This window comes from Melopsittacus undulatus, chromosome 10 (assembly GCF_012275295.1).
Source record: "Melopsittacus undulatus isolate bMelUnd1 chromosome 10, bMelUnd1.mat.Z, whole genome shotgun sequence".
Classification (NCBI taxonomy): domain Eukaryota; kingdom Metazoa; phylum Chordata; class Aves; order Psittaciformes; family Psittaculidae; genus Melopsittacus; species Melopsittacus undulatus.
In genome coordinates this window covers 16,804,146-16,829,097 of record NC_047536.1, presented here as the reverse complement: position 1 = coordinate 16,829,097, position 24,952 = coordinate 16,804,146, and the positions used below count along the sequence as shown (strand labels likewise).

The 24,952-nt window shown below is 41.3% G+C and overlaps 1 protein-coding gene across 1 annotated transcript in view; it reads left to right on the top strand.

Annotated features, from left to right (window-relative positions):
- The window catches only part of ADAMTS2 (ADAM metallopeptidase with thrombospondin type 1 motif 2), a 175,439-nt gene that overhangs the window by 130,518 nt on the left and 19,969 nt on the right, over positions 1-24,952 (top strand). Inside the window, exons 6-12 of the mRNA XM_034066717.1 lie at positions 8,214-8,370; positions 9,250-9,355; positions 10,973-11,116; positions 13,024-13,156; positions 14,565-14,678; positions 21,537-21,682; positions 23,063-23,238. Of these exons, the coding sequence (XP_033922608.1) occupies positions 8,214-8,370; positions 9,250-9,355; positions 10,973-11,116; positions 13,024-13,156; positions 14,565-14,678; positions 21,537-21,682; positions 23,063-23,238 (976 nt within the window). The remainder of the gene's footprint in view (positions 1-8,213; positions 8,371-9,249; positions 9,356-10,972; positions 11,117-13,023; positions 13,157-14,564; positions 14,679-21,536; positions 21,683-23,062; positions 23,239-24,952) is intronic.

Genomic DNA, 24,952 nt, shown 5'->3' with positions numbered 1-24,952 from the left:
CTTTTAATGTTTGTGGTTTTTAAGATACTGATCAGAGGGCTAAGTACCAAAGGGTGGAAGATGAGGAGGTTTCTCTTTGGAGGGTTGGGATTATTTAGCAGCAGAAAAGCAGAGAGAAAAGGTGTGTAGTTCTTACTTTCTGAACCTGTTCTGGGAATTACAGCAAAGCCCTCAATATTTTACTATCCCACACAGCTGCCCTAATGATTTTTAGGAATATATATTCAAAGTACACAATAAAAGGAACTGAGTGTGTACAAGTTAAGGCAGTGCATGAATGAGGCAGCCTGGTTGGCTTCACAATATGAAAATATTATCCCGGTCTTGTTTGAGTAAGCATTTCTTTTGAAAGCATGTAGCTGGTATCTTCAGATTAATTTGCTTCATTGTAGGTAATTTATATATATTAGCAAGGGTGCCATTTAAATCAACATAATTACATGTCAGCTCTGTAATTGATGAATTATGTACCATCAGCATCAGGTTTATGACAGCAGTCTGAGCTATTGCCAATTCTCCACCACTGAAAAGCCTTCTACTCTGTTGTATTGGTTTGGTTTTTTTAAGGAGAATGATATTATTTTATACAATATGATATCTCTTGATAAGAATAATATGGATAATATTTGAGTTGCATAGCAACCAGCTTTTCAGTGGTTCTTGCTTGAAGGTATTCCACTTCTTGAAATGTACTTATTGTTTAATATTTTCAAACACAGGCAACTGTACATTCAAAAGTAATTTCAGTAATTGCATAATTGCCCCGGTAAGATGAAAAATTGGAAGATGTTCTGTGGTGATCACATGTTGAAATTACTGCAAGGGAAATTCAAAAGAGCTGACACAGCCTTACTGAGATAATATGTTGTGGAGGTAATAACATCTGGACTTAGACTCAGAGTAGAGGTGGAAACCTGCCAAAGAGCACTAGGCTTGCATGCTGGCTGGGTGTTGTTTAAGAAGAGGGCAGTGTGTGGCTGTGCTGTGTTTAGGGTAGGTGTGCTGAAGCTACCAGCCCTTTCCTGACTCCCCACTTTTCTTAGTACTTCAAACAAATGAGCAATTCTTCATGAAGGCTTTGACCATGCCTCACTGAAGCCCACTCACTTATCAATTCCATCAATAGGATAGAAAAACGTGTTCCTCATCTGTGGTGGCTTTGGAAGATAGCATGCATTTCTTTGTGTTTTCTTTACATTGACTCCCAAAGTCACAGGCTGTTTTGATGTGATGGAATACTGCAAATGAGTAAACAGAGTACGTGCAGTGCATTTTTCTTCAAATGGGAAAAAGATGAGCTGGCTCGCTTCTGCCTGTTTGACTTCAGTAGTAGGAAGATTGGTTCCAAATTTTGGCAACTGTTGATACATTTGAGATGAATATAATTCAATGTTTGGGCAAACGATTCCATTTAGACCTATTTTGGTTGTAACGGCTCTGTAATCCAACTAGCTCTAGAATACTCAGGAGAATAAGCAAAGCAACCACTATCACCAAGTGCAGAGGAGGTGGCAAGAGATGAGCTGAGAATGGGTTTAAAAACCCTGACTGGTTATTATAAAATTTGTTTGGAAACATTAAAGTCCTGAGCACTGCATAAAATCCTCTCATCGCCTCTTTGAGGTGGATGAATAAAGATTATTATTTCCATTTTACAGCTAAAAAAACAAAGATGCTAAGTATTATTTTCCAAGGCCACACGGAAGGCCACTGGCAGGCTTGGATAAGACCTCAGAAGTTCCTGGCTCCAGCTACATGCTCTGTCCATCAACAATGGTGACTTTGTGTGCAGATGAGCTGCCCTTGCACAGCAACAGGGAAGAGCACACATTTAGCTGAGATGGGTGTCATTAAAACCGTTATGAATGAAAAGAAGTCAGAAAGACTTTTGCAGGGCCTGAGGACTTCCAATAAATGCAGCCACCTGAGGATTTACAAGGGTTGTTTCTTGGGAAATGTGAACGTGGCATTGCAGGACACCCCTGAACTGTCCATTGGAGCAACAAGCATAGCTTGATTCACCCATATTCAGACTGGAGCAGGGTGGGATGCTGTGTCTGCTCTTACACATCTGTCAACCAATAGGGAGAGAAAACCCATGTTAACCATAAACCAACCCACCAACTGGTCATATTCTGGCCATGTATTAACTTGGTGAAACTGAAAGAGGAACCTGGCCACCAAGGCAGACAGCCTTTCAAAAAGGTTAGGGAAGGGAAGAAAACCCAAATAGTTTTAAGATGGCAGTTCAGGAGGAAGGTAATAGGGGGTGGATATTTACAGTCTCATAGGACCAGGCTGTTCAACTGAGAAGGATTTATCAGTTGTGCATGTCCAGGATATCAGCAGAGCTCCTACTGTCTTCGTTTGGGCAAGATTTTACCTTCAATCTTTTCATAAAATGGTGCTTTCTTTACCTTTGCCATCTGACCTTTTCAGTCTAAGCACAATGAGCAGGGGAGATGCTCAGTCTCAGCCAGGTTCTCCTCTCCATGCCCCAGGGGGTGGCAAAGGTGACACAGCTGAGGTGGAAGGACAAACCAGGTTTATCCCTTAAATCTGCTGTTCATCCTTACCATTTTGCTGTTGACTTTGGTTGGAGGGAAAGGGTTGAGTGTTCTCCTTGCCCTGGGAAAATGCAAAGACTCTGGCTAAGAGCATTTTTGCCTGGCAATGCAAAGAGGTTGTTACCTGTACATTAGAGTTACAGAATAGCCGTGCTCAGACAGGACCTCTGGGCATCATCTAGTCCAAACCCCTTGCTCAAAGCAAGGTCACCTAGAGCAGATTGCTTGCAAGCTCGTCCAGCTGGGTTTTGAATATGTCCAAAGGCAGAGACTCCACAACCTCTTTGGACAGCCTTTCCCAATGTTCAGCCATTCCTACAGTAAAACTACAGTAGCACTCTTACAATTTTTTCCTTGCATTTAAATACCATTTCTTATATTTCAGTTTGTGCCCATTGCCTCTTGTCCTTTCTCTGGATACCACTGAGAAGTCTCTGGCTCAATTGACTTTACTCCCTTCCCAATAGGTATTTATGTACATTGATGACGTGTCCCTGAGCCCTCTCTTCTCCAGCCTCTCCTTGTCAGGTCACTGATGTGAGTTGGGTATCTTAGTTTCCCACTCCCATTGGTAGATGCAAAAGACCTGATTAGCAGCAATCAAGCCCTGATCTTGCAGTATGGTATATAAATGTGTCTGAAGATGAAGTTCTTGACCCCAATTTTTGGCCATATCCAGTAACCAGTTTGGCACAGGCTGAGTTGCAAGGCTAGAACCTATATATTATACAGCATTTTGGCTGACGTTCATATTTTTGCACTTTTTCATATATTTAGGGTGGAGATAAAGATAACAGGAAATATTGTGCCTTATTTATATGTTAGAGTCATAGCTCATAATTTCCTACTGTGTTTCCTCGGGACCTTGAAGATTGTAGAGCTGGCTGATAGCATGAACAGTACTTTGTATTCCTGATCTGCTTATTTATATTTATACAGAATTAGAGACTGAAAAATGTTTACAAACCGCTGCCATAAGAAAGCTTTACAAATCCTTTGAATGCAGAATGACAGTTTGCTGAATGAGTTATTTCTGTTAGTTCAGTTACCATGGGCACTCGATAATTGTGTTTGTTTATTTTTTGCTTGTCTTGTTAAGAATGAGAGAACAATATAGAAGGTCTAATCCAATATGCAATGAACAATAGAAGTGCAATGTAAGCAGTGTGTTTTGCAGAGACTTTAAATATTCAAGAGGGGAAAGTCAAATGTTAAGTTCTTTCCCCAGTGTTAGCACTGCTGTGGTCCAACTTTTGCTGCCATAGTTTGAAGCCTATCAAGCATATTTCTGCTCTTTCTGGAGCTACTGAAGAGCAGCAAAGCCTTCTCCATCGGTACTCTTGGAGCACCACCTAATGGATGAGTTAGGAAAGGTCCTTTTCCGTCAAGCTTCTGACTAGCTTGAATTTCTTAAGTTCTTATCATCAAGTACCTGCTCATCAACGCCCTTCCAAAGCTGTACCCAGCTATGCCAAATGGCAGATAAATAAAGCAGTTGGTTAAGGAAAGGTGCCATTCTGTTTGTGATATGAGTGTCTCTTTCACATGGACTGGCAATGTGGACATTCTTGACAAGTTTGGGTAGAATGTGGACTAAATTTGCGGTTTTCCTCTAAGATAACTTTGTATTTCATAGAATCACAGAATGTTTTGGTTGCCCTGCTTTGCCTGGTTTGGGTTGCCCTCTTTTGCCTCTTTATACAAGTGGTAGTTGCAACTCAGTTGTTTATTTCTATCTCTTTTTTTCTGCTGCTTCTATCTAAGAAAGAAGGGAGTACAGAAGAAATAAAGGCAGAATCAGAAAAGAAGCAAAATGCAAAGCATTAGTACATATTGAGTTTCTCAGAGCAAAGATTTCAGCTGCTTCTCTAGGGCAGACTGTCCTCATAACCCTCTATGGTGTCTCCTTGCATGGGGGATGTTCTCCCAGCTGGGACCTTTCCACTTCTTGGCCAACATCTCCATCTGTTTCCATCAGCAGTTCTCCAAAATGCCCACAGATTTTTTTGCTTTTCTCACTGTGAGAAGGAAAGTTTCTCTTTCCATTGGCAGATTTCCTGCTGATCAGCTGAGTAATGCTCTCCACAGGCCTGCTGTCCTGCTTGGAAAGAAGTCCTTCCCGTCCAGGTCTGAGCTCCCAGCCAGCAGCAGGACCTGCATGCTGCTGGCAGTATGTGCCCTTTGCTGGCCAATGGTAACACCTACACCTCTTCTTCACACGCATCCTGCTAGCCCCCAAACTTTGTTTGCAATCTGACAGAGGGATTTTACCTTTACTTTCTGTCCTTATTACTGTACATCTCTCTCTTCTTTTTAGATGTACTATCGTTTAATGAGAGGCTGGGCTTTTCTGAGTTTGGTGAAAGCTCCCCATTGAGCTCCAACAGAAAATATTATCAACTGTTGCCTAATTTCTCTGGGGAGTAAATTCCAACACGTATTACATCTGTCCTGTCTAGTAACAAGCTGTGCCTAGTCCTATGATTTTGTAAGCTCCTACCTTGCAGGACAGAAGCATTTATCTATAAAGGTGAGGCAGCTGGAAAAGTGAATAAAAATGCAATATAAAGGCATGTTTGGCTCAAGAAATCTCTGATCCAAAGACTGCCTGAGCCTTAGAGGTTATGTGGAGGGAAATACTACACTGTATATGCGTTCCTCTATTTCTTTTCCCTGGCCAATTGCATAGCATGGTGAGGTTGACTCCAAGCCCATATTAGCAGTTCGCTGGCCATGCAGAATTCGCTGTTAGTACTGCTGGAACCTTTCTGACTTGGAAGTCCTTGACAAGTTGCAGAAATTGGGAATTTGAGTGAAAATTTGCTAGGAATCAAGTGGATTTCTCTTTTTAGGCTGCTTGCAATGAAGAAAGACAAGGGATTTGGGGCCAGATTATTCAAGTGCTCAGTGGACTCTGAGTACTCAGCAGGTAGATTATTTCCTCTTTGGAAGTCCTCTTCACTGACACAGAACCTCAACTTGCGATTTGTATCTGTAACACATGGACACTTAAAATAGCTCACTTCCTACAGGATACCTCATTTACCAAATTAAAGAGCAGTAAGGCTCCATTTTAAGTGCCACATCCTGATGTTAAAATTATGCCTTTGGGAAAGAAGTCAGGTTGTCAGCCAAAACATGATTTATAGACTTGCATGTTCTCAGTTCCCCTCTACTGCCAAAGGGATTTTCTTCATTTTCCCCATTGTGTTGGATGCAAAAGACCCCACAATGCTCCACATTAACCAGTTGGTCTTCCTTTCAAAGTCAAAAATAACTGTTTTAATAGATAAACATTGACATGCTCTTGGACTGAACCAGTGGTTTTTGCTCTCAGAATGGACACAAGTATACAGTGAAGGCATTTGTTGACTTATGCCAGATGCCCAAACTGGGGCAGCTGCTGGACATTCCACTGCAGCAGACTTGATGTTCATCAGAAAAGTGCTGCAAGCTGCTGCACTTTAAGGTTAGTTCATTCAGAGAGTAATCTTCTGCTTTTGTGCTGGAGTCCACTCTCAAGGTTTCAGCTTAGTGGGCAGAGAAGAGGTGGCATATGACAGAAGAAAGCTATAATAAAGTGGTTACTTGGAAACTGTTGACCTTTTGATATTCTATGCTTGTTTGCTGATCATGCAAAGATTTTGTACATATTCATATACCCTTAAACCAAGGCACATGTCGATAGTGTGTGTGCTTTGTCCATTTTTCAGTCAATGCAGCTTCTAAAATGTGATGATTTTCATTTGGTAGAATGTACAGGAGGTCATCAGGAGACAAAGAACTATTCATGATATACATGCCTTGAGATTTCTCAACTTCATTTTACAGCATTCTTTGCTTTTTGAATCTTGCAATAAGATTTCTCACTGAACTCCTTGAAGGCATTGATTTCTTTTGTGAGGTTTTGGAGAAATGAGAACAAGGTGGAGATGATGGATATAGGGTTTTTGTTTGTTTGCTTGTTTGTTTTTGGTTTACCGCTGATGGATGTTATTAAACACTTCAACAATGGTCAAATCTTGTTAAACTGAACAGGATTTTTACTTGAAGATCCAGGATTTTACCCTGTAATAGTGACTCAAAGTTTGTTTAAGTCTGTTCTTAAAAATATACGAAGATGCAATAAAGTCACCACAACTGTCCCACCATTTAAATACAGTTATTAGTTCAGTTTCAAGGGAATTATGGCTGGAATCAGTATGATCCAGTGTGGGATTATATTACAACTTTTTCATTCCACAGTGGTATCAGAATCCAAACTGCCTCTATTTGGTTTATTAATTTGTTTTTCTGAACATTTGCAGAACTGTAATACTCTGGGTTTGCCAGAATCAGACCTCAGTTTGGCAGCCTTTCCTTTTATCAATTCCAGTTGTTCCTTCACAACCCTTTGAGGATTTTCTTTTTCATGCGGTCAATACTCTGTGTACTCCAGCATGCACTCAATTAGAGGACATGTCAAATACATCTGTAATTGAAAACGAACTATATTACTTCTTTCTTATTCTTGGCCTAGACAAGGTTTTGCTCTACTTTAAGTATTTTGGAATGATGAGTGCTTACAATACAGTATAGCATGTAAATTGTAGTGGTTTGTGTTATGATTACAGTGTTGTCATGGCAATACAATTTTTGCAAAGGAAAAGCCAGAGCTCACTTGTGTAGTTCTTACAAATCCTGGATGGCCTGGGATGGGTCAATTAGTCATACATTTTATAGCATCCCACATACAATAAACTTTCTTATGTCTTAGCAATGCACAGAACTAAGTAGAATTAACTGGGAGTTCTTAAGAAAGTACAAATGTAGTAGTTGGATTTTAACATTTCTTTCTTGTTGAAGAGAATTGCCCTTTGCACCACACCTAATACTCATCTGAGTTGGTTAAGCCATGTCAGCACACCACCACGTAAATATGTGGTTTACAGGGAGAATGGTGTGGCACAGTTACCTTCTGAATGACCTTCAGATACAGAAGGGGTAATGCAAATGCACTTTAAAAGACAGTCATTGGGAAAGTCCATTTCTGAAATCAATGATCAAGTAGAGCTGAAAAAAGTGTTCTCAGGTTTTACACTCACAGAGGATCCCGTAGCATTCCAAGGTCCAACAAAATAGCCTAACCCCTGTTTCACAGCAAAAGTGGCTGATGAACCAGGGCAGGGTGCTGTCTGCTGCTGTTGTGATTTGCTTCCTTCACCTTTACACATTACTCTTTCCCATGCCAGGTTAGTCTCTGCTGGCCAAGAGCCACTGCAGTTCTGATCAGGGCACAGCCTCGACCAGAAACTCTATTAACAGACTGGAAGTGATGGTGCAAGCCAGTGGCATACAAATAATAATAGACAGTATCAATTTTGTCTCTAAAATGTCCATCTGTTTCGTTTTCTTCTATCTTTTTCTTTTGTTGTATCTTACATCTCATTAAATCAGGAAATCACATTTAATCTAGCCATGAACTTCAGCTATTTTCTTACTTTTTTGATCCAGTAAAATTTGTTTCTGAAGTGTAATTGCCTCTTTGTTAAGAACAAACTTGTAATGGAAATGGGATGTTTAGTCCCAACTGAGCAAGATGGGAAAACAATTACCCAAGCTTTTAATAAGTAATTGTTGGTGTCTTTTCCCCCTGTACACGTGCAGTCTATGAGTCTGATAGAGATTGGGAACCCTTCACAAAGCCTGGAGAACGTGTGTCGCTGGGCCTACTTGCAACAGAAACCTGACACTGGGCATGCAGAATACCACGACCATGCTATCTTTCTCACAAGGCAGGATTTTGGTCCATCTGGCATGCAAGGTAAGATGTGTATCAGGTTTTGTTTGGCATTTGTGTTCATCCCTTAGCTAGTTATGCAAAGTTTAATTGTGCAACTTTTGCTCAGTTTTGGTTAACGTTTTCTTTCCCCAGAAGCTCTACATAGGGCCATTTTTAGTTGTTAATTGTGTCACTATTTTATCCTTTCTTACTGGTGGGATTATTTCTTGGATCATTTCTTTGCTCTTGCTGAAGCCAAGAAAATGGGATCTATATGTAAACAGTCCTGAAAATGCCGAAAGGTTAAAGAGCAGAGTTTGTGTTTAAACTCTCCAAAGCTGTTGCCATGTCCCAGCAGGATTGCCAAGAAATATTGTTACGGTGAGGTCTGGAACAGCAAGGCCACGTGCTGTCCACTTTTTCCTTTCTTCAGGGCTTTGCTCCTGTGAGCTCAGGTTTGTTCCCTGGAGGGGATTAATCTCAGAGCTTTCCCATTTCTTTGGGGCTCGCCAGGTCTGCTGTTAGCACAGGGCTTGGGCTTTGCTCACATGTTCCCTGAGGTCTGGAATTGCACTGAGCTCCTTGTGGGCTGTAACCCAGCAGCATGTAGTGTCCTTTTCCCCTGTTTCATCATGCACTTAGGGAAGGCAGTTGCAGGATGGTCCAGAGGTAACAGCATTTTGCTTGGTGAGCTGGGAATTTTGTTTTCATTTATTCAGCAGGCTTGTTTGGTCTGTTTCATAGATGAGGGAGGACATTATTAAATGTTTCAGAGACAGAGGCCTCTTGAGAGGACCACATCAAATGTATTTGTGTCACAACAAAAGCAGATGTTTGTCGTAGAGCTGCTCACCACATTGCCTTCCCATACTTCTGGAACACTTCCAGGACATCTTCTAGAGCACTTTCTATTTCTCACAGGCTATGCTCCGGTCACTGGAATGTGTCATCCTGTTCGAAGCTGCACTCTGAACCATGAAGATGGTTTTTCATCTGCATTTGTGGTGGCCCATGAAACTGGACATGTGTGAGTAGAACTGTGGGCATCCTGTGTCCTACCTTAAAATGCCTTTGGTGCTGATAAATACCAATGACATTGGAAAGAGTCAATTTATGTTAAGAGACATTATTCAGGGTTGGCTCTGGCTTCAGGTCTCAGCTCTCTCAATGCTTCCTTTACGATCTTAAGTAAGCTTTATATTTGGGTATTTTCAAATGGAAAAAGGAACTAATCCCAAAATATCTTCCTGGGCTGCTGTGAGAGTAGATTGAATGATGTATTGTAATCTCCTGGTGGAAATGTAAAGTACTCATAATGTATGAATTCATTGAGTCAGTTGAATACATGAGTCTTGAAAACAATCCATATTAAATAAGCACATCATCTGTATATGTTACTTCTGGGAAAGGATACAATACTGTATAGAAATGAGGTGCCAAGCACTGTGGTTACAACTGTTCTGTATATTTCATATAAAAAATGCAATCATTTTACTTACTGATGCAATTAGAACCAATTACTGGGCAGCATTTATCATGACTCTGGTTTCTCCTTGCAAATTTTAGTTTCCCTGTTTGCAGAGAACACCCACTGATTTCCCATTTTCTCTTTGGTAGAACAACAGTTCCCAGAAGGCTTTTTCTGAAGAGTTTCAATCTATTCTGTTCTCCCTAAGAAAGCCTGCAGGCCCTTTTCTCTTTGTTGTATCAGAATTATTAAGGGCTTTAAAAAAAAGTTTGAAATCACTGTGAATGTCTCTTAATTGGACAGGGACATAAAACTGATACCCAGATGGCATTTGATTCCAGAATTTTTGAATTAGGATTAAAAAGAAGACAGAGTGAGTTCTAAAAGAGATTCCATTGGAGAATGTCTGTAATCTTTCAAATTGCATTCAGCCCCAGTCTGTTAATTTGGTTTAAATTGCAGACAGATATTTCACGTTAGTCAAACAGTGCTTCTAAAAAAATGCAATAGAAAATCCTAACAAATGGAAGGGGAAAACATATAATGAAACTGAAAGGAAATTTTTAAATATCTGTAATTTGGGATAATTTTTGGAAAGCACCCAATAACTTTCCAGGCTGTTTCACATGTAACAATGTGGGAATGCTACTGGGCAATTCCAGCAGCTAGTCTACACTATCTTTCAGTGTGGTGTCTCTTTTTTTCCCCCATGGAAAGGACTTGTCTACAATTGCAGATGACTTCAAATTCAGCTAAGGTGTGATGAAGATAAACTCCTGCGTAGCTCCAGATTGGAGTATGAATTCATTTGTGTTACTGCTCCAGGAGGGTGGACTAGCTCTTTAATCCAGAAATAGATTCATTGAGCTGTAGTAATTCACAAATGTGGATGTGCACCAAAGTCCAAAGAAGGTATTTTTAGTCTAGAGGATTCAGCTAATCACATGAAAGTACTCTCAAGGGTCAACACTTCATTGTGGGAGCTACTACAGATGAGCTGTTTAGCTTCAGGCTCACCCTGTTTTATTTCTTATGACTTTGCTCATGTGAACATGATCATGGGGCTTATAAACCTTGTTGCAGTCAACCACTGGTGACATTTGAGATGTCAAAGCACTTGGGCACTCAGAGTTCACCTGCAACGTAACTGTGCTGGCTCTCTCCTGTGTGGGGCAGTTTAGGCATGGAGCACGATGGCCAAGGGAACAGATGTGGGGACGAAGTCCGCCTGGGGAGCATCATGGCCCCTCTTGTGCAAGCTGCGTTTCATCGCTTCCACTGGTCTCGTTGCAGCCAGCAAGAACTGAATCGATATCTCCAGTGAGTAACTGTTAAGCAGTCTCTCTCCTTTGATTAGGAAGCATGTAAGAATAATTCTGCATCTAGCATTTATGCTTTAGCCTTGTGTTAGTTACTCAAATGGGGTTGACTAAAACAAAGGATCCTCCTATGGGGAACAAGATACTTTCCCATCAATCGCAAATAATAAGGCAAGTTCTTCACCCATATTAAATTGTTCTTATTTGATTTGCATCTATTAATTTTCTGGACATTGGTAGCATATATGGTGTCCTCTCAGGGGGTATGAGAAGGCACTATTGCAAATCTCATTGCTAACTTTCCTCCCTCTCTAATGCAGTGTCTGGCTGGAGGAGTGCTTATGCTACTCAGCACTGTGGTGTCTATCTTACAGATACCAAATTTGTCTTCAAAAGCCATTTGCTGTTTATGATACCTGTCAATGATAAGATGGTGCTGCCTAAAGAGGAAATTCTGCCCTTCAAGTGCTCGGGGCTTTTCTTGACTCTAAGATATCCAGAGAAAGGGCATGGTTCTAGAAATAATTCTTCAGTTATTACTTTTCCTTCAAGTACCCTAAATGTAAAACCTGTTTAAACAGCTTCATCTGTGTCCTTTGCCTTCCCTTTGAACCTGACACTTTGGGCACTAGACCTGCTCTGGATTGCCTTGACAAACTGTGATGTTAAATGACCATGGTTTCACTCCATATAGGAAAAAACTTCTCTCTGTTGTTAAGTGCAAGTTGTATGGCAAAAATATGGGGAAACTACAAGGATGTTTAGCAAAACTGAAAATGAGTAGGAAAAAAATACAACAAAATACGTGAAATAAACACGAGTCAGGCTTTTTGTAAATATTTGTATTATTTTGGGTATCTTAGGCATGGCAATGGAATAGAAATATAGTGAGGGAAGTGTGATTGTTTCAGTTAGCAAGATCCTGCAGAGCATTGGACTTTAAATGAAAGTCATTTGGCCTAGAGCTGCTTTACATTCTTTTAAATAGAGCTATTTGAAAATATCTTGTAACAAAGAAGAATGGTGGCTTGCTTTGAAGTAAATCTAACCTCAAAATTCTGCTTTGAGCCATTGGTATCTTCAAGGCAACTTGAATAATTGCCAGAACAGACTTGTTTATGCTGTCCTCATGTCTGTTAAATAACTCAGAGACATTTCAGAGATACTGTTGACCATGTTAGTCTTGTGAATTAACTGCTGGTTATACTGTGTTAACCTTTCATTGGTATTAGCATCAGTCCTCTGTCCTCCAAACAACTTAAATGGGATTTTAGTACATCAAAGACTGTCTGCACTATACAGGAGGAGAGGAGGTACTCGCATATTCATCACACAGAAGGGAAACTTTGCACAAAGTATGGATGGAGCTGAGAGCTATCAGGAGAAACAGAAAGGGAGCAAATGATCATTTAATGCAGGCAGGAAAGCACACGTTTGTAAATGAGTTGCTGCTTTCAGCAAGGACACAGGAAAAACTGCAAAGCTTAGTGGTAATCTTGGATGCTTACCCTGGTGTCTGCTTCTAAAACCTCACTTGAAAGACAGTTACAGGCAGCAAGAAATTCCACAAATGGAAAATTAATTAAACTTTCTTTTCTTCTTCGTCTCATGTGGATTCTTCCTTTGATTCCTTTCACATAAGGAGCCTGGAGACTGATAGGAATTTACCTGCAAGCTAAATGGAAATTACAATGGAAGGGCTTCAGAAAAGTTATATACAGCATCCATTAAAGGTGGATACAGTATGCTAAACTTAACATGAATGTAATTGCAATATTAGCTACTCTTCATGACCAGCATCTGAGAAATCATAGGCTCTGTTTAGCTTGGAACAAAAAGGCAATGAAACCACAAACACTGTGCAAGTCTCACAGCCCCATCTGTTACTCTAATTTTTGCCTGTTGCAGTTCCTACGATTGTCTGCGTGATGATCCCTTCGAACACGACTGGCCTTCCCTTCCACAGCTGCCAGGAATTCACTACTCCATGAATGAGCAGTGCCGGTTTGATTTTGGTTTGGGCTACATGATGTGCACAGCTGTGAGTACTTAAGTTTGGCTTCTGCTGTTTCTCATCCAGAAGTGTTGTGTCTGTGAAATGCCCTTAATAGAGACAGTGTAGTGAAGCCCACAAGGAAAGATGTTGTGCCCACTTAGCTGTAAGCAAGGAATGACAATTGAATGTTGACAAATACGTTATTTTAAGTATCTCTGTCTTTCTTGTTTCAAACTGGAGTTACAGAAGTAATTATTCTGTCATCTCAAATAGCTTTAACTTCAAGCAAATGAGTTGGCTGCATTATTGAGCCTCCTATTTTGCTACAAAACTCCCACTCAGGTGTGAAGGAGATGGATTTGGTGGCATATCTTGTAGTGCAAACATGGGACACTATGCTTTCATGATCCAGTTTTATGAAAAGTATGATACATTTTGATGCCTAGCATGAGAAAATAAATTTGACAGCAAGTAGAGCAGCTTGGAAGGACTCTTGATAACACAGTTGGCTCTCTTGCACCAGGAAAACATGAGACAAAGTCTAAATTTAAAGCAAGGCAGGATAAGTGCAACTCGCACTGGATTGGCTTCAGAAAGTAGAGTCTTTTGCAGCAGGGCTGTGCCTCCCACCTCCAGGTCCTCAAGTAGGACAAAATATTAAATGGGAAGAGATGTTTTCAGCTGATGTGGCAGCTGCTAACACGTAACATCTCTGCTTTCATTCCCATCTGCAGGAACATGTGTGCCAAGCTATGTCTGTAGAGAACAGATGAGAACCTTTACAGCATCAGCTGTAGTGCTGTGTCTTGACACAATTCCCACTGATGCTGCCTTGGAAGAATGTCCCAGCTAAAGAGGGTCTTTTCTTACAGCCATTCTTTGAGTCCTGGGGACAGATGCTCTCTATTCTTTGTTCAGAATAGCCAAAAGCATGTCCTGACATCATGTTTTAGCATATTGTGTGGTGGGTGGTGCTTATCCTCTTCTATACAATCTATAGGTAAAATGCCGGTTTATTCATTGAGTCAAATTTGTCTCCTCCTAAGAAGGTGATTGCAGCAGCTGAGCTGCAGTCTGAGCACTCTCCTCTCCCATGAGTGCACAAGGAGTTTTAGAATTGTTTGCCAAATGAAGCAGCACCATTTGGAGAAGCTGTAAGGAAAGAGAGTGTGTGTCTGACTGTCAGGAGGACTGCTTTTCCCCTTGTCCCTTTGGTCACTACTTTAAGACTGATTTTACCCAACTTTGAATGCAGGTGGGACCTCGCTTCAGAGTCACAGATGATTCTGTGTGGAAGCTCAGATAATGCACAGACACTGGAGTGTTCCTAAGGCATCAGAGCTGGCATTTACAGCTAGAAAAGGAAAAGCCCCACAGCGCTGCAGCTCCTATTGCAGTTTCCAGTGGGAGCTCTCTCGAAGCATCATCCCTTCTGATTTTTCTTGTGTTTCAGTTCCGTACGTTCGACCCCTGCAAGCAGCTGTGGTGTAGCCACCCCGAGAACCCCTACTTCTGCAAAACAAAGAAAGGGCCTCCGCTGGACGGGACCATGTGTGCACCAGGAAAGGTGAGAGCAGGTGTTGCTCTTGTGTTTTCCTGTGTTCGTGTGCAGGTGGGGATGTTCCCCTTAAAATCAAGGGGAATGAGAAAAGAACTTAACTTGAGGACCTGAACTCATGAGTGCAAGTAAGGCTGTTGAGCAGTGTGAGGGGAGGAGGTAAGGGCCAGGGTTTGTGAACGTCAAACCCCATCCTCAGGCAAGTCATGGAAGTATCTGCAGATTGCCCTGTGCTTCTTGGCAAGTCTTTGTGGTAGAGCAAAATCTGGGGATATTTCCACTCATCAGTGAATTTTGTGAGGCTGGAGGGGTTATGTTTGTATCAGTGATGTTATGGTGATGCTGACTGGCCTCCCCAGTGCAGGGGGTGCAGAGAGCATCGAGGTCCTGGAGATGACAGCCCAACCGCTGTGGCTGCCATGAGGGAAAGGATAGATGTGGGAGTTGAATATTAGTTAGAGACAACCAACGTGATGGCGAAGATGAAGAGAGAAGGGCTGATCTGTGGAGGTGGATTTGCTGCCTTGATGAGAGCCAAGGGAGGCATGAGGAAGTGTGGAGTAAAGGTCAAGGTGGCAAGGGCTCAGGCTGCTCAGACCCCGCAGCCACCATGCTGGATCTGCTCCAAGTCTCTGTTATCCTTCTGTGGAGGTCATGCTGTGCTCATAGTGGATCTGAATTCCAAGTCCTTTGAAGTCTGCTGTAAAAGTCTGGCTTCCCTGGGCTTTGGATGCAGAGACTGATGGGGGAGAGGAAGATGCTGCTACTTGGAAATATTGTTGATAGAACTGAAGGGATGACATCATTTATGTGGCAAATGAATTGTATTAGCAGCTGCTCTTATGGGTTGAAATGTGTTTTTTTGTGAAAACATAATGTAATGCTAAATTAATTCCCTAGCAAGTCATACTCTATATAAACCATGCCTTTCTGCTTTTCTCTTCTTTAGATTATTCCTTTTGTAACAGCTTTGCTTTTTGTTTAAATATATATATATTTAAAAATTATAATCCAAACTATTAGTTTCTTTCAGTTCACTTTTCAAAATCTTGATTTTTGCCTTAAAAATACTAATGAAACCCCCCCAAATGCGGTTATATTCCATTTTGTTGCATCACCCTCTTCCCCAAGCCATTCATTCATATTAGTATTCAAACAGAGATGAGAAGATGAAAAGGACTTGTAACCATACAGTTAAGGATCTGTCAGTGCTTCCATTATAAGCAGTTTGTCAGGATATTATGCAACTCAGCTGTAAAAATTTTCTCTGGACTGGAATTTGGGATCCAAGGCTCCAGCAAACTGTGCAGACAGCCAGACTTTTTAGCTCAGTGGAGATGCAAGAGAGCATGTGCACATTCTGAAGCTTCAGTAGATGATGGGACTATGACTTTTATTCCCAAAGGAGCTGTGCCAGGTTTTTTTGATAAATAAATCTACTTCAGCCTTCAGGTAGAACCTGAGAGAGTGACAGAAAATGAAAACCATTTTGTTAGATAAGGCTGAGCAGTCTGAGCTAAACACATTTTAGAAAGAAGCAGCACTAGGAAGGTTATACAGCCGACTTCGTACACCGGCACTCGGCATTTGACCAGTGTATGTATTAGTTGTTGTTGTTTTCAGTACAGGCACATCAGATCAGTGCTTTTCCATCTATTCCTTTTGTTTTCATTCCTGCCTTTGATTTGGCCTTCCCCTGTTTACTGTCTTTATCAATTTGGAAAATACCAGAGACTCTTACCTGACAGGACAGGAAATGTAAAATGCATCTATTGCCCAAAGCTGGGGCTCAGTTGATGTGTTGCAGCCTCCTTTAAGATAGATCTCCCATGATACCTCATCAGCGCATGAGGAAGAGGAAAATAACTTCAAACTTGATACACTATTTTCTTTGGAATAACACCAGAAGAGAAAGGAACAGAAACATAAGCAGTTAAAGATGTTGATTCAAGAAGATCCATTTTTCCCCGACTTTAGAGACTTGCAGTTTTCATGATTTCATACCACTAATTCCCAGGGCCTATTTTAAGCTCAAACCAATCACAACACTGTTGATGTGTCAAAGAAACATCCTGGCTTTGCAGCAGCTGAGGGGACCGGATGCCAGAAACAAAAGTGATGTTCCCAAGACTAACGCGACGTATGGTGCGTAGATGTTTGCACCTAAGCCTGGTGTTCACATAGCTGAGAACTGGTCTCTTCTCCTTCCCAAGCTTAGCAGATGCTATTGAGGAGAATCCAGTCCAGCTGCCTCCTTCCTAACTGGGGCAAGAACAGTGATGGTAGACATGAGATCCATAGCACATTATCAACAAGCATGCTGATAAGAGTCATGTCTGCACACCCAGGCTGTCATGGACTTAAGCACTGGCCCTTAAAAATGGAAGGAAGATTAGACTTTATAATGCTGTCTATATATGTGTATGTATGCATGTATGCACACATATAGATGTATATTTAAGTAAATATATGCAAATGTATGTAAGCTCTTCTGTGCATGTGGTTATCTGAAAGAAGTTGCCAAAAGAGAGAGGTTCTGCTGTTTCAAAAACTTTTTAATGGGTCTCCTTGTGGAAAAGGAGACACTGAACAACCATTATGGTAATTGGCAGCAAACTAATAACTTGCTGGGTCTAGGGAGAGAAAAATAAAATATTCTCTTGGAGCTTCCCAGCCAGGGAAGAAAACTGCTATTTTGGTAGAATCCTAAAGGAAATGGAGTATTTCATATTGCTCCCAGCCTGATCTTTTTAAACTAGAGTGAGTTTTCAATAACAAGAGGGAAGTTTCTGTCAATTTAGTGAAGCTTTGATGATGCAGCAACTTGCAATTACTTCTGTGTCTGAATATTCACATTAAATTCCATGAAATTACTCCAGTGTGTAAAGTTAAGCACATGGAGGGTCGGAATCTTAACATGAAGTCAAAGACATGCCATAAATTGCTGTAGTAAACCATGCAGATGAGGCATAGCTGTGCAGAGATTAACTCTGCATAGCATTCTGTGGATTAAAAGAAAACATATGCTTTCAGCTGATAATTTATTTACTGTATACAGGTCTGTCAGCTCCACTGTGAGCTTCAGGCTGCTGAAGCCAAGCAACCTCCTGAAATGTATCATCAGCTTTTGTTCCATCTTTTTTAAGCTATTATTCTTCTGGGGAGACATTTGTATCAGCTGAAGTAGGTAACTGCTCTCCACAGGGTAGAAATAAAACCCAAAGTCATCCATGCAAGGAGATTGCATGCTTGGGTCCATCTGCTTGCTGCAGTGACTAGCACAAAGGTTTCACCACCTGAGCCCCTTCTGTTTCTTCTCTGGGAGGGAGGTAAGAGCCTGGTACCAGCTCCTGCCAGCCAAGCTGATGTTGCTTTTGGATTTGGCTTACGTGCCAAAGATCCAGCATAAACCTTGCAAGTCTTGTCTTTCCTTTCACCACGCTAATGAGAGGATCTGAGTCAAACTTGGAATGATTTTTTAGTCTGTCCGGAAAGGAAGGGAATGATTAAATATTGAAATAAATAGATATTATTGAGAAGGAAAATGGACCAAGAAAAAAGGTTTCTGAAAACACTAATGTGTTCTCAAAGCAATCCAGATAATTTCCCACTGAGAAAGCTGACCTCAGCTTCTCTTGGAGACAGGAGACAGATGGGTAAGTGTATGCTGTGTTAGTCACCACAGAAACAGTGAGGATACTTGATTCTCCGCTGAATAAACTTTTACTGGCTCAGGGTAGACTTCAGTGTTAGAGCTTTCAGTTTATCCCTTGCAACTAATTATTCCCAAACAGATGGACCAGCCTGCGTGTGATGGGAAATGCAAATAAATAAGTAACTTTCTCCTGATACGATCTCAGGATGCTGAAGAGAGCTGAGGGATATTTGCCGTAGTGCAGTTCAAGGGGTTACCTGTGGGTGACTGGGGTGTCAAGCAAGGAGATAGGAAAGTCACAAGTTGCTGCCTAATATAAAATAGGTAAAGTTATCCATGGAAGTTCTGCAAGTCTTCTTGAAACATTAACTTGCAGATGTGTTAAGCCCACAGGAACACACTGGCTCTTTTTTTGGCATCCACAGCAGCTGTTTCAAAGAACTGCTGAAAACAGCAGTGGAATGTTTTACTGCAAGAGATTTAAGCTTCCTCTCCTGGAAATTGCACTTGTTTTGGACTGTCCTGTTTGCCAGAAAAATAGGCGAGACTGTAAGGAGTCATCTTCTCTTCCATTAGGAAAACAATTTGCATTCACCCAGGGGTTTTTTCTCATTAAAGAAAAAAATTGCTTTCATGTACTTTACTCTTTAAATGAAACCCCCTGTTTATGAAGGGAATAGTGGTTGAAATTGGCTCTTTTCTGCCTCATTATGCAGTTAATGTAGTAGCAATAGGAAGGGTTGGCTCTAGCTTCCTTTAGTACACTGGAGATTGCTCCATCTCTGGTTTTACCTTCTCATGCCTTTTCTTGCATGGGTCTGCACAGAGTAAGACTTGGTTGTGAATCATTTTGTTTTATGTAGGCTCCTTTCTTTTAATCCACAAACAAAAAGGCAGAGCTGGGGATGACTCATTTTACACAAATGCTTGTCTCCTAATAGCTTCCTGACAATCAGCATATGACCAGCTTCTCCAATAAAAATCAATGCTGCTCTTTCCTTTATGCACTAAAGTCAGTAAGACTTTTCCATGTTTGCCTTCCAGTTCAGGGACCAGTCACGGTGTCAAATAGCTGGTTTATTAGTGATTGTTGCAAACCCACATCCCCTTGTTCCTGGCTAAAACAGGGAAAAGAGGTTGGAAAACACAACATTACATGTCTCTCCTCCTCCTCCAAGTGTTGGATCCTGGATCATCACATCACAAACATATGTTAAGTGGCTCTTGAAACAGATTTGGTGATTGCTGTGGAACTTAACACCTGAAGGATGCAGAACCCTGATAAAAGGATGTGTAAGCAAGCACAGATCAGGAGCTGTCACATCTCATCTGCTTCCAAGCCCAACTGAAATTTGTATTGACAAGCTGATGCATTGCCAGCTTCCTCTGCACCTCTGAATGGTCCCATTGCTACTCGGGGCCTGACAACTCAAACTGTTCCTTCAAACAAACCTCTCTAAAGCCATAAGTAAACAGTCCCTGAAGGGTACAACGCTGAGCTTCAAAACAGAGGAGAGCAAAGGACATATTAGCATTTTGCATTTCTTTCATGCTTTGCTGAATTATCTCTTGTTCTGTCAAACAGCTAAGAAAAATCTGCCCATTACAGCTCTGGAGCAGGATTGGTATAATTGACTTTGTGGTAACTCATCTATTTCATAGGTTTTGACTTTGAATATTTGAAGTAATGAGAAAGAATGAATAGTTGAAGCCTAATTTCTCTTCTTTTTTTCTACTCCTTGTCCAATCAAATCAGCACCAAAATAAATTACATGAAGAAAGAGCCAGTCACAGAGCAGGGTAGCAAATCAGTATTTTACTAATGATTCTAGTGTCACTATTTTACTAATGATTCTCTCTTTAATTCAGCATTATTAATGATTATCCATCACTTTTGAATTCGTCTTCCAGATCACTAAGCCTCTATGCTAAAGAACGTTCTCCTGTTCTATATCTTCTGATTTTGTTTTTGCTGGCAGCATGCGTTTAGCCATATGCTTGGCTTGTGCTGCCTGCCAAATTCCTGCGTTCCAGGGCTTGTTAAGCTGTGTAAAATGTTGTTGTTGACTTGAATGTTAAGGAAAGTAAGTGACTGATTGCACTTGTTGTTATAGCCATCTGTGAGCTGAGCCAGAGCTCTCATCCCAGCAGTAACTGTTAGCGCAGACAAACTGCGACAGTCTAATGCAAAGTCATTTGTTGGGCTGTGGAAGTATTTTCCAGCATCCTCACATCATCAGTTAGCTTTTATGAAAGCAGAAATAGTGCTAGAAAGGGCCTAGAGTATGTGATCCTTGAGAAGAATTCACCCTGACTTCAGTGAAGTAAAAATTCCTTGATTAAGGACTGCAGGAATTGGTGGGAAGGCATTTTTCAGGTTTCTTTAATGAAAGGAGACAGTAGAGAGTATTGGTACTGAAGCTATGAAGGCTCTTAAAAAAATGTGCAAACACCACATAGGTTTGGGGGATGTAAAATTATGTGTTTCAACCTCTGTAGAATGACTGTATTAAAACTCAGGTAAAGGGAAAGCCTATTAGGGCATGATTAACTGCCCGGAAGTGGGACTGTGCAGGGCTACTCCCTAATTAATACTTCCTGGTATTTTGGTCAATTTTAGTATAAGATCTCCGAGGAGATTGCAAGAGTTCTTTATTTAATAGCATTAATACCTAAAATGTGAGCTGTCTTTAATTTCATGCCACTTGCCTGGTCACATTTAGGGCAGGAATCCGTATGCTGAGTTAGGAGCTGCTGGGAAGGACGGTGCTGCAGCAGGAGCATGCGCTGCTACTTCCTGAAATGGCTGCATGTGATGGTGGAGGCAGAATTTTACCTTTAGCCTCCCAAGATTTGGAATTCTGTTATTTCCCTTAAATAAATCTGTATCAGTTATCTTGAAATCACTGCTGCAGACAAGTGATGAATAAATGTGATGCTGAGAGCAGTTTAACAAACTTGGTAGGCTTGAGTATGAGTGCACAAGATACGTATGTACACACTTAACGTGTGTAAGTTTACAAAATCTGAGTGAGTTTGGGATCATGGGCACAATCTGACAGTGAGTCTCCCTATTGCTGCTGGAGAGGTGAATAAAACTTCCAGAACTTGTGCCTAAAATGAAATCTGTTGCACTACAGTTTCTCACATCGTAGTTTTTCACATAGTAATTTCACCATCTAATCATTTTGACATGTGATTTTGTCTTTTAGCATTGCTTTAAAGGCCACTGCATCTGGCTAACTCCAGATATCCTGAAGCAGGATGGACACTGGGGGGCATGGAGCAAGTTTGGCTCTTGCTCTCGCACATGTGGCACTGGAGTAAAGTACAGGACACGTCAATGTGACAATCCACAGTAAGTACGGATGGATCCATATGTTCTTCTGATGTGGAGTGAATGAACTGTGAGGATCCTTGCTAAATCACTAGTGGGGCTTGTTAAATCTGACCTGTAGTATATGTTGTTAGAAATTCTACTTTGGACCCTTAGCAAGTCATGAATCATCTTTATTTCTCAGCTTATCCATCCATTAAGCAGCTTATAGAGAAGAAATATCTTGAAAGTGCTATTATGCTATTGCATAAAACATCAGTAAAAGTTTAGGGCCCTATATATATGTCTTGTTTTAATATGTGAGTAGGAAATAATGGCAATGAATTGCTGTTTGGTTTTTTTTTAATGCATATACTTTTAAAAGATTTTTATTAATCTACTTTTTGGATATTTCAACAAGTGCTTAAAATATTTTCATAGTGTTTTCACTCCAAGTTGGAGCAAAGCCCCAGAGATTGGGACCTTCCCCAAAGTTACTTTTGGTGACATTGAATTGGTTTGCTTTGATAACTTTGATATGGCTCACCTAGATAATGTAGAATGACTTAATTCCAGTAATACTGGAAGTATATTTAATAAAGGTTGATATGTACAAGTGATGCGAAACGTATCATCATTGCTATTTATTGCCATATCATAAAATGTGAAGCTCCTAAGAGCAAGACCTGAAGCAATTGTCAGAATTAAATGCTTTCTCCAGACAGAGTATTTTTGACATTGACTGTCTCAGTTTCTGTTGATAAAGCGATTGAACTTGACTGGTGTTACAAATCATCTTACACTGATTAAAACAAAATAAATCAAGTTTTATGAAACAGCATTTTCTGATGGAAATTGGTCTTTTAAGAAAAGTACCCATTCTCTTTGCAGCCTTTATTACACTGGCAACATGAAAGTGACCTTTATGGTTGCGGGCACAGTTTTAGTTGTAAGAATCTATTTTCATGTTGAAAAAGCCTAATGGACTATTGAAAATGTGTTCTGTGTTTCCTGGAAGAGGGTGCAAACCCAGCTATCACTCCTGTGCTCTGTGTTGCCAGATCCAATAGTGATGCTCCTCTGCCTGAGGGATGCAGCACTGAGCTGTGCTGTCTGGATTTGCTGCTGGCTTAGGGGTGAATGTGAATGAGTTGCTTCATCTGCTCACACTTTCCTTTCCTGGTCTGCACCAAGAAAATGTCTTTTCATACCTTTATCAAGTGGTTGAAGGCTGTAGTTGCAGAAGGCTGTGACAGCAGGTTTTTAAAGGAAATAAATATTTTCCATATCAGAAATACATAGCTGGCTTCATCAAGTGCCTACTGTTATTACTACAAATTAAATTGCTCCTCAGATGGTTTTATAAACCCTTGATTCATACATTAATGGTAAAACTAACCATGGGTTTCTCTCCCTCCACAGTCCCGCCAATGGAGGCCGTACATGTGTGGGGCCAAGCTATGAGTTCCAGCTGTGCAACACTCAGGACTGTCCTAAGGACTTGGAAGATTTCAGGGAGGAGCAGTGCCGGCAGTGGGATCCTTACTTTGAGTACCAGAACACAAAACACCACTGGCTCCCCTATGAACATGTCGATGGTGAGCAGTCCCTTTTCCTATGGAAAGTAAAATCAGTTGCAAACACAAATAAAAGTTACATAAGGAGAGGTAAAACTTATGCAAATTATACAAGGAGCGGCAAGCACCCCTCCTGTGAAGACAAACTGAGAGAGTTGGACTTGTTCATCCTGGAGAAGAGATGGCTTGTTCCAAAGAGGGGCTTTCTATGAGGGAGCGTAGGGACAAGACAAGGGGGAACGGCTTTAAACTGATAGAGGGGAGATTCAGCTGCAGTTTGCAATGATCTTGAAGAATATTCTGAGAAAAGTATCAGGTTTGTTCTTACATCTGCACTTCTGGCACTGCTGGAGGGAGGTGTTGGGTTGGATAGGTGCTGGGTCTGAACCAGCATGGTCAGGGTGATGTTCTGGTATCTCAGCAGAGGCTGCCTCTTAGAACAAAAACGTTCCTTTTCCTGTTAATGCCTCTGCTTACCTGTCAGTGAAGGTGCACCTGGTTGATTTGGGCCATGAAGGCAACATGTTACGTTGAAAACATGCTGAGAATATGGTTCTCAACTCATTCCATAATCAGTATGGGTGCTCCCTAGTTTTAAACCTGGTCAATTCGTTTGAATGATGAGTCCTTCAGGGCAGGGTTGGCCTGGCATGAAGCAGGTACTGGGCACCCAATCTGTCCTCAGCCAAACACCCATCCTGGGAGGGGAAGGGTCACTTTGGGTGAATCACTTTGCATTCCAGTGAGAGCATACTCAGCCAGAAGTTAATAGCAAATTCCTTGTAATTAATTCTCCTGACTTTGTTCCCAAACAGTTCTCAGGGTCCCCTCATTCTTTTCATGCCATCTTGTGCAATCTGGGGTTTTCAGAGGCATAGACAGCCTCAACAGCTTAATTTAATGAAATAGCTTTGATGGCACAGGGAGAGGGGATGAATGCTGTGTGGCCTGCAGGACCTTTGCCTCTGCTTTAGCCTTTGGAGCAGTCTGCTGCAAAGACCACTGAAACAAATCAAATGTTTTTCTGTCAAATTCAATGGCTTCTGGGTCAGAAACCAGCTCACTGATGTCTGAGCACTGATCACTGGGCACTGCTGGCTTCCCATATAACTGGTGCAGCCACCTTTAGAGTTACATTTACCTGTGCAGTGTTATTAGAGGGAGCAGCTTTTGTGTGAAACCATGGCCAGAGGGTGGCTTATGCTTGAACTCTAATGTATTTTAAACTCCCTTTTGTAAAGATAAGGCTTATCAGCGACATACTTTGTGCAGATAATGCAGTCATGGCTCAAAAGTGGCATAAATCCATACACTTGACACGCAGCTCAGCTGGACGTGTCTGGCACATTGTGTATGTGATGGGGACAGAGGGGAGCATCATATCCCATGGCCAGAGAAAAACTGGAGACACCCCAGTGTGTGCTTAAGCCAGGCTGTGCATGGCCTGTCTCCCACTCCAAGCCAACTATGCACCCTATCTACCAGTCCCTGTGGGGCTCACACCCCTTGTGCCATGCATCTGTCAGGGCAGTGTACAGTGACATTGGCTGTTAGCTCCCAGCCTCAATTGGATGAGATGGAAACACATGGGGAGCAGGAAACAGACTGTCACACAGCCATGTGCATGTTCTTTTACCTCATATGCCCAACACCATGAATAGAAAGAACATAATTCTTTGCAATTAACAGCAATTTAACAGCACTTGCACATTATTGTTCCCATAGAACAATGGGA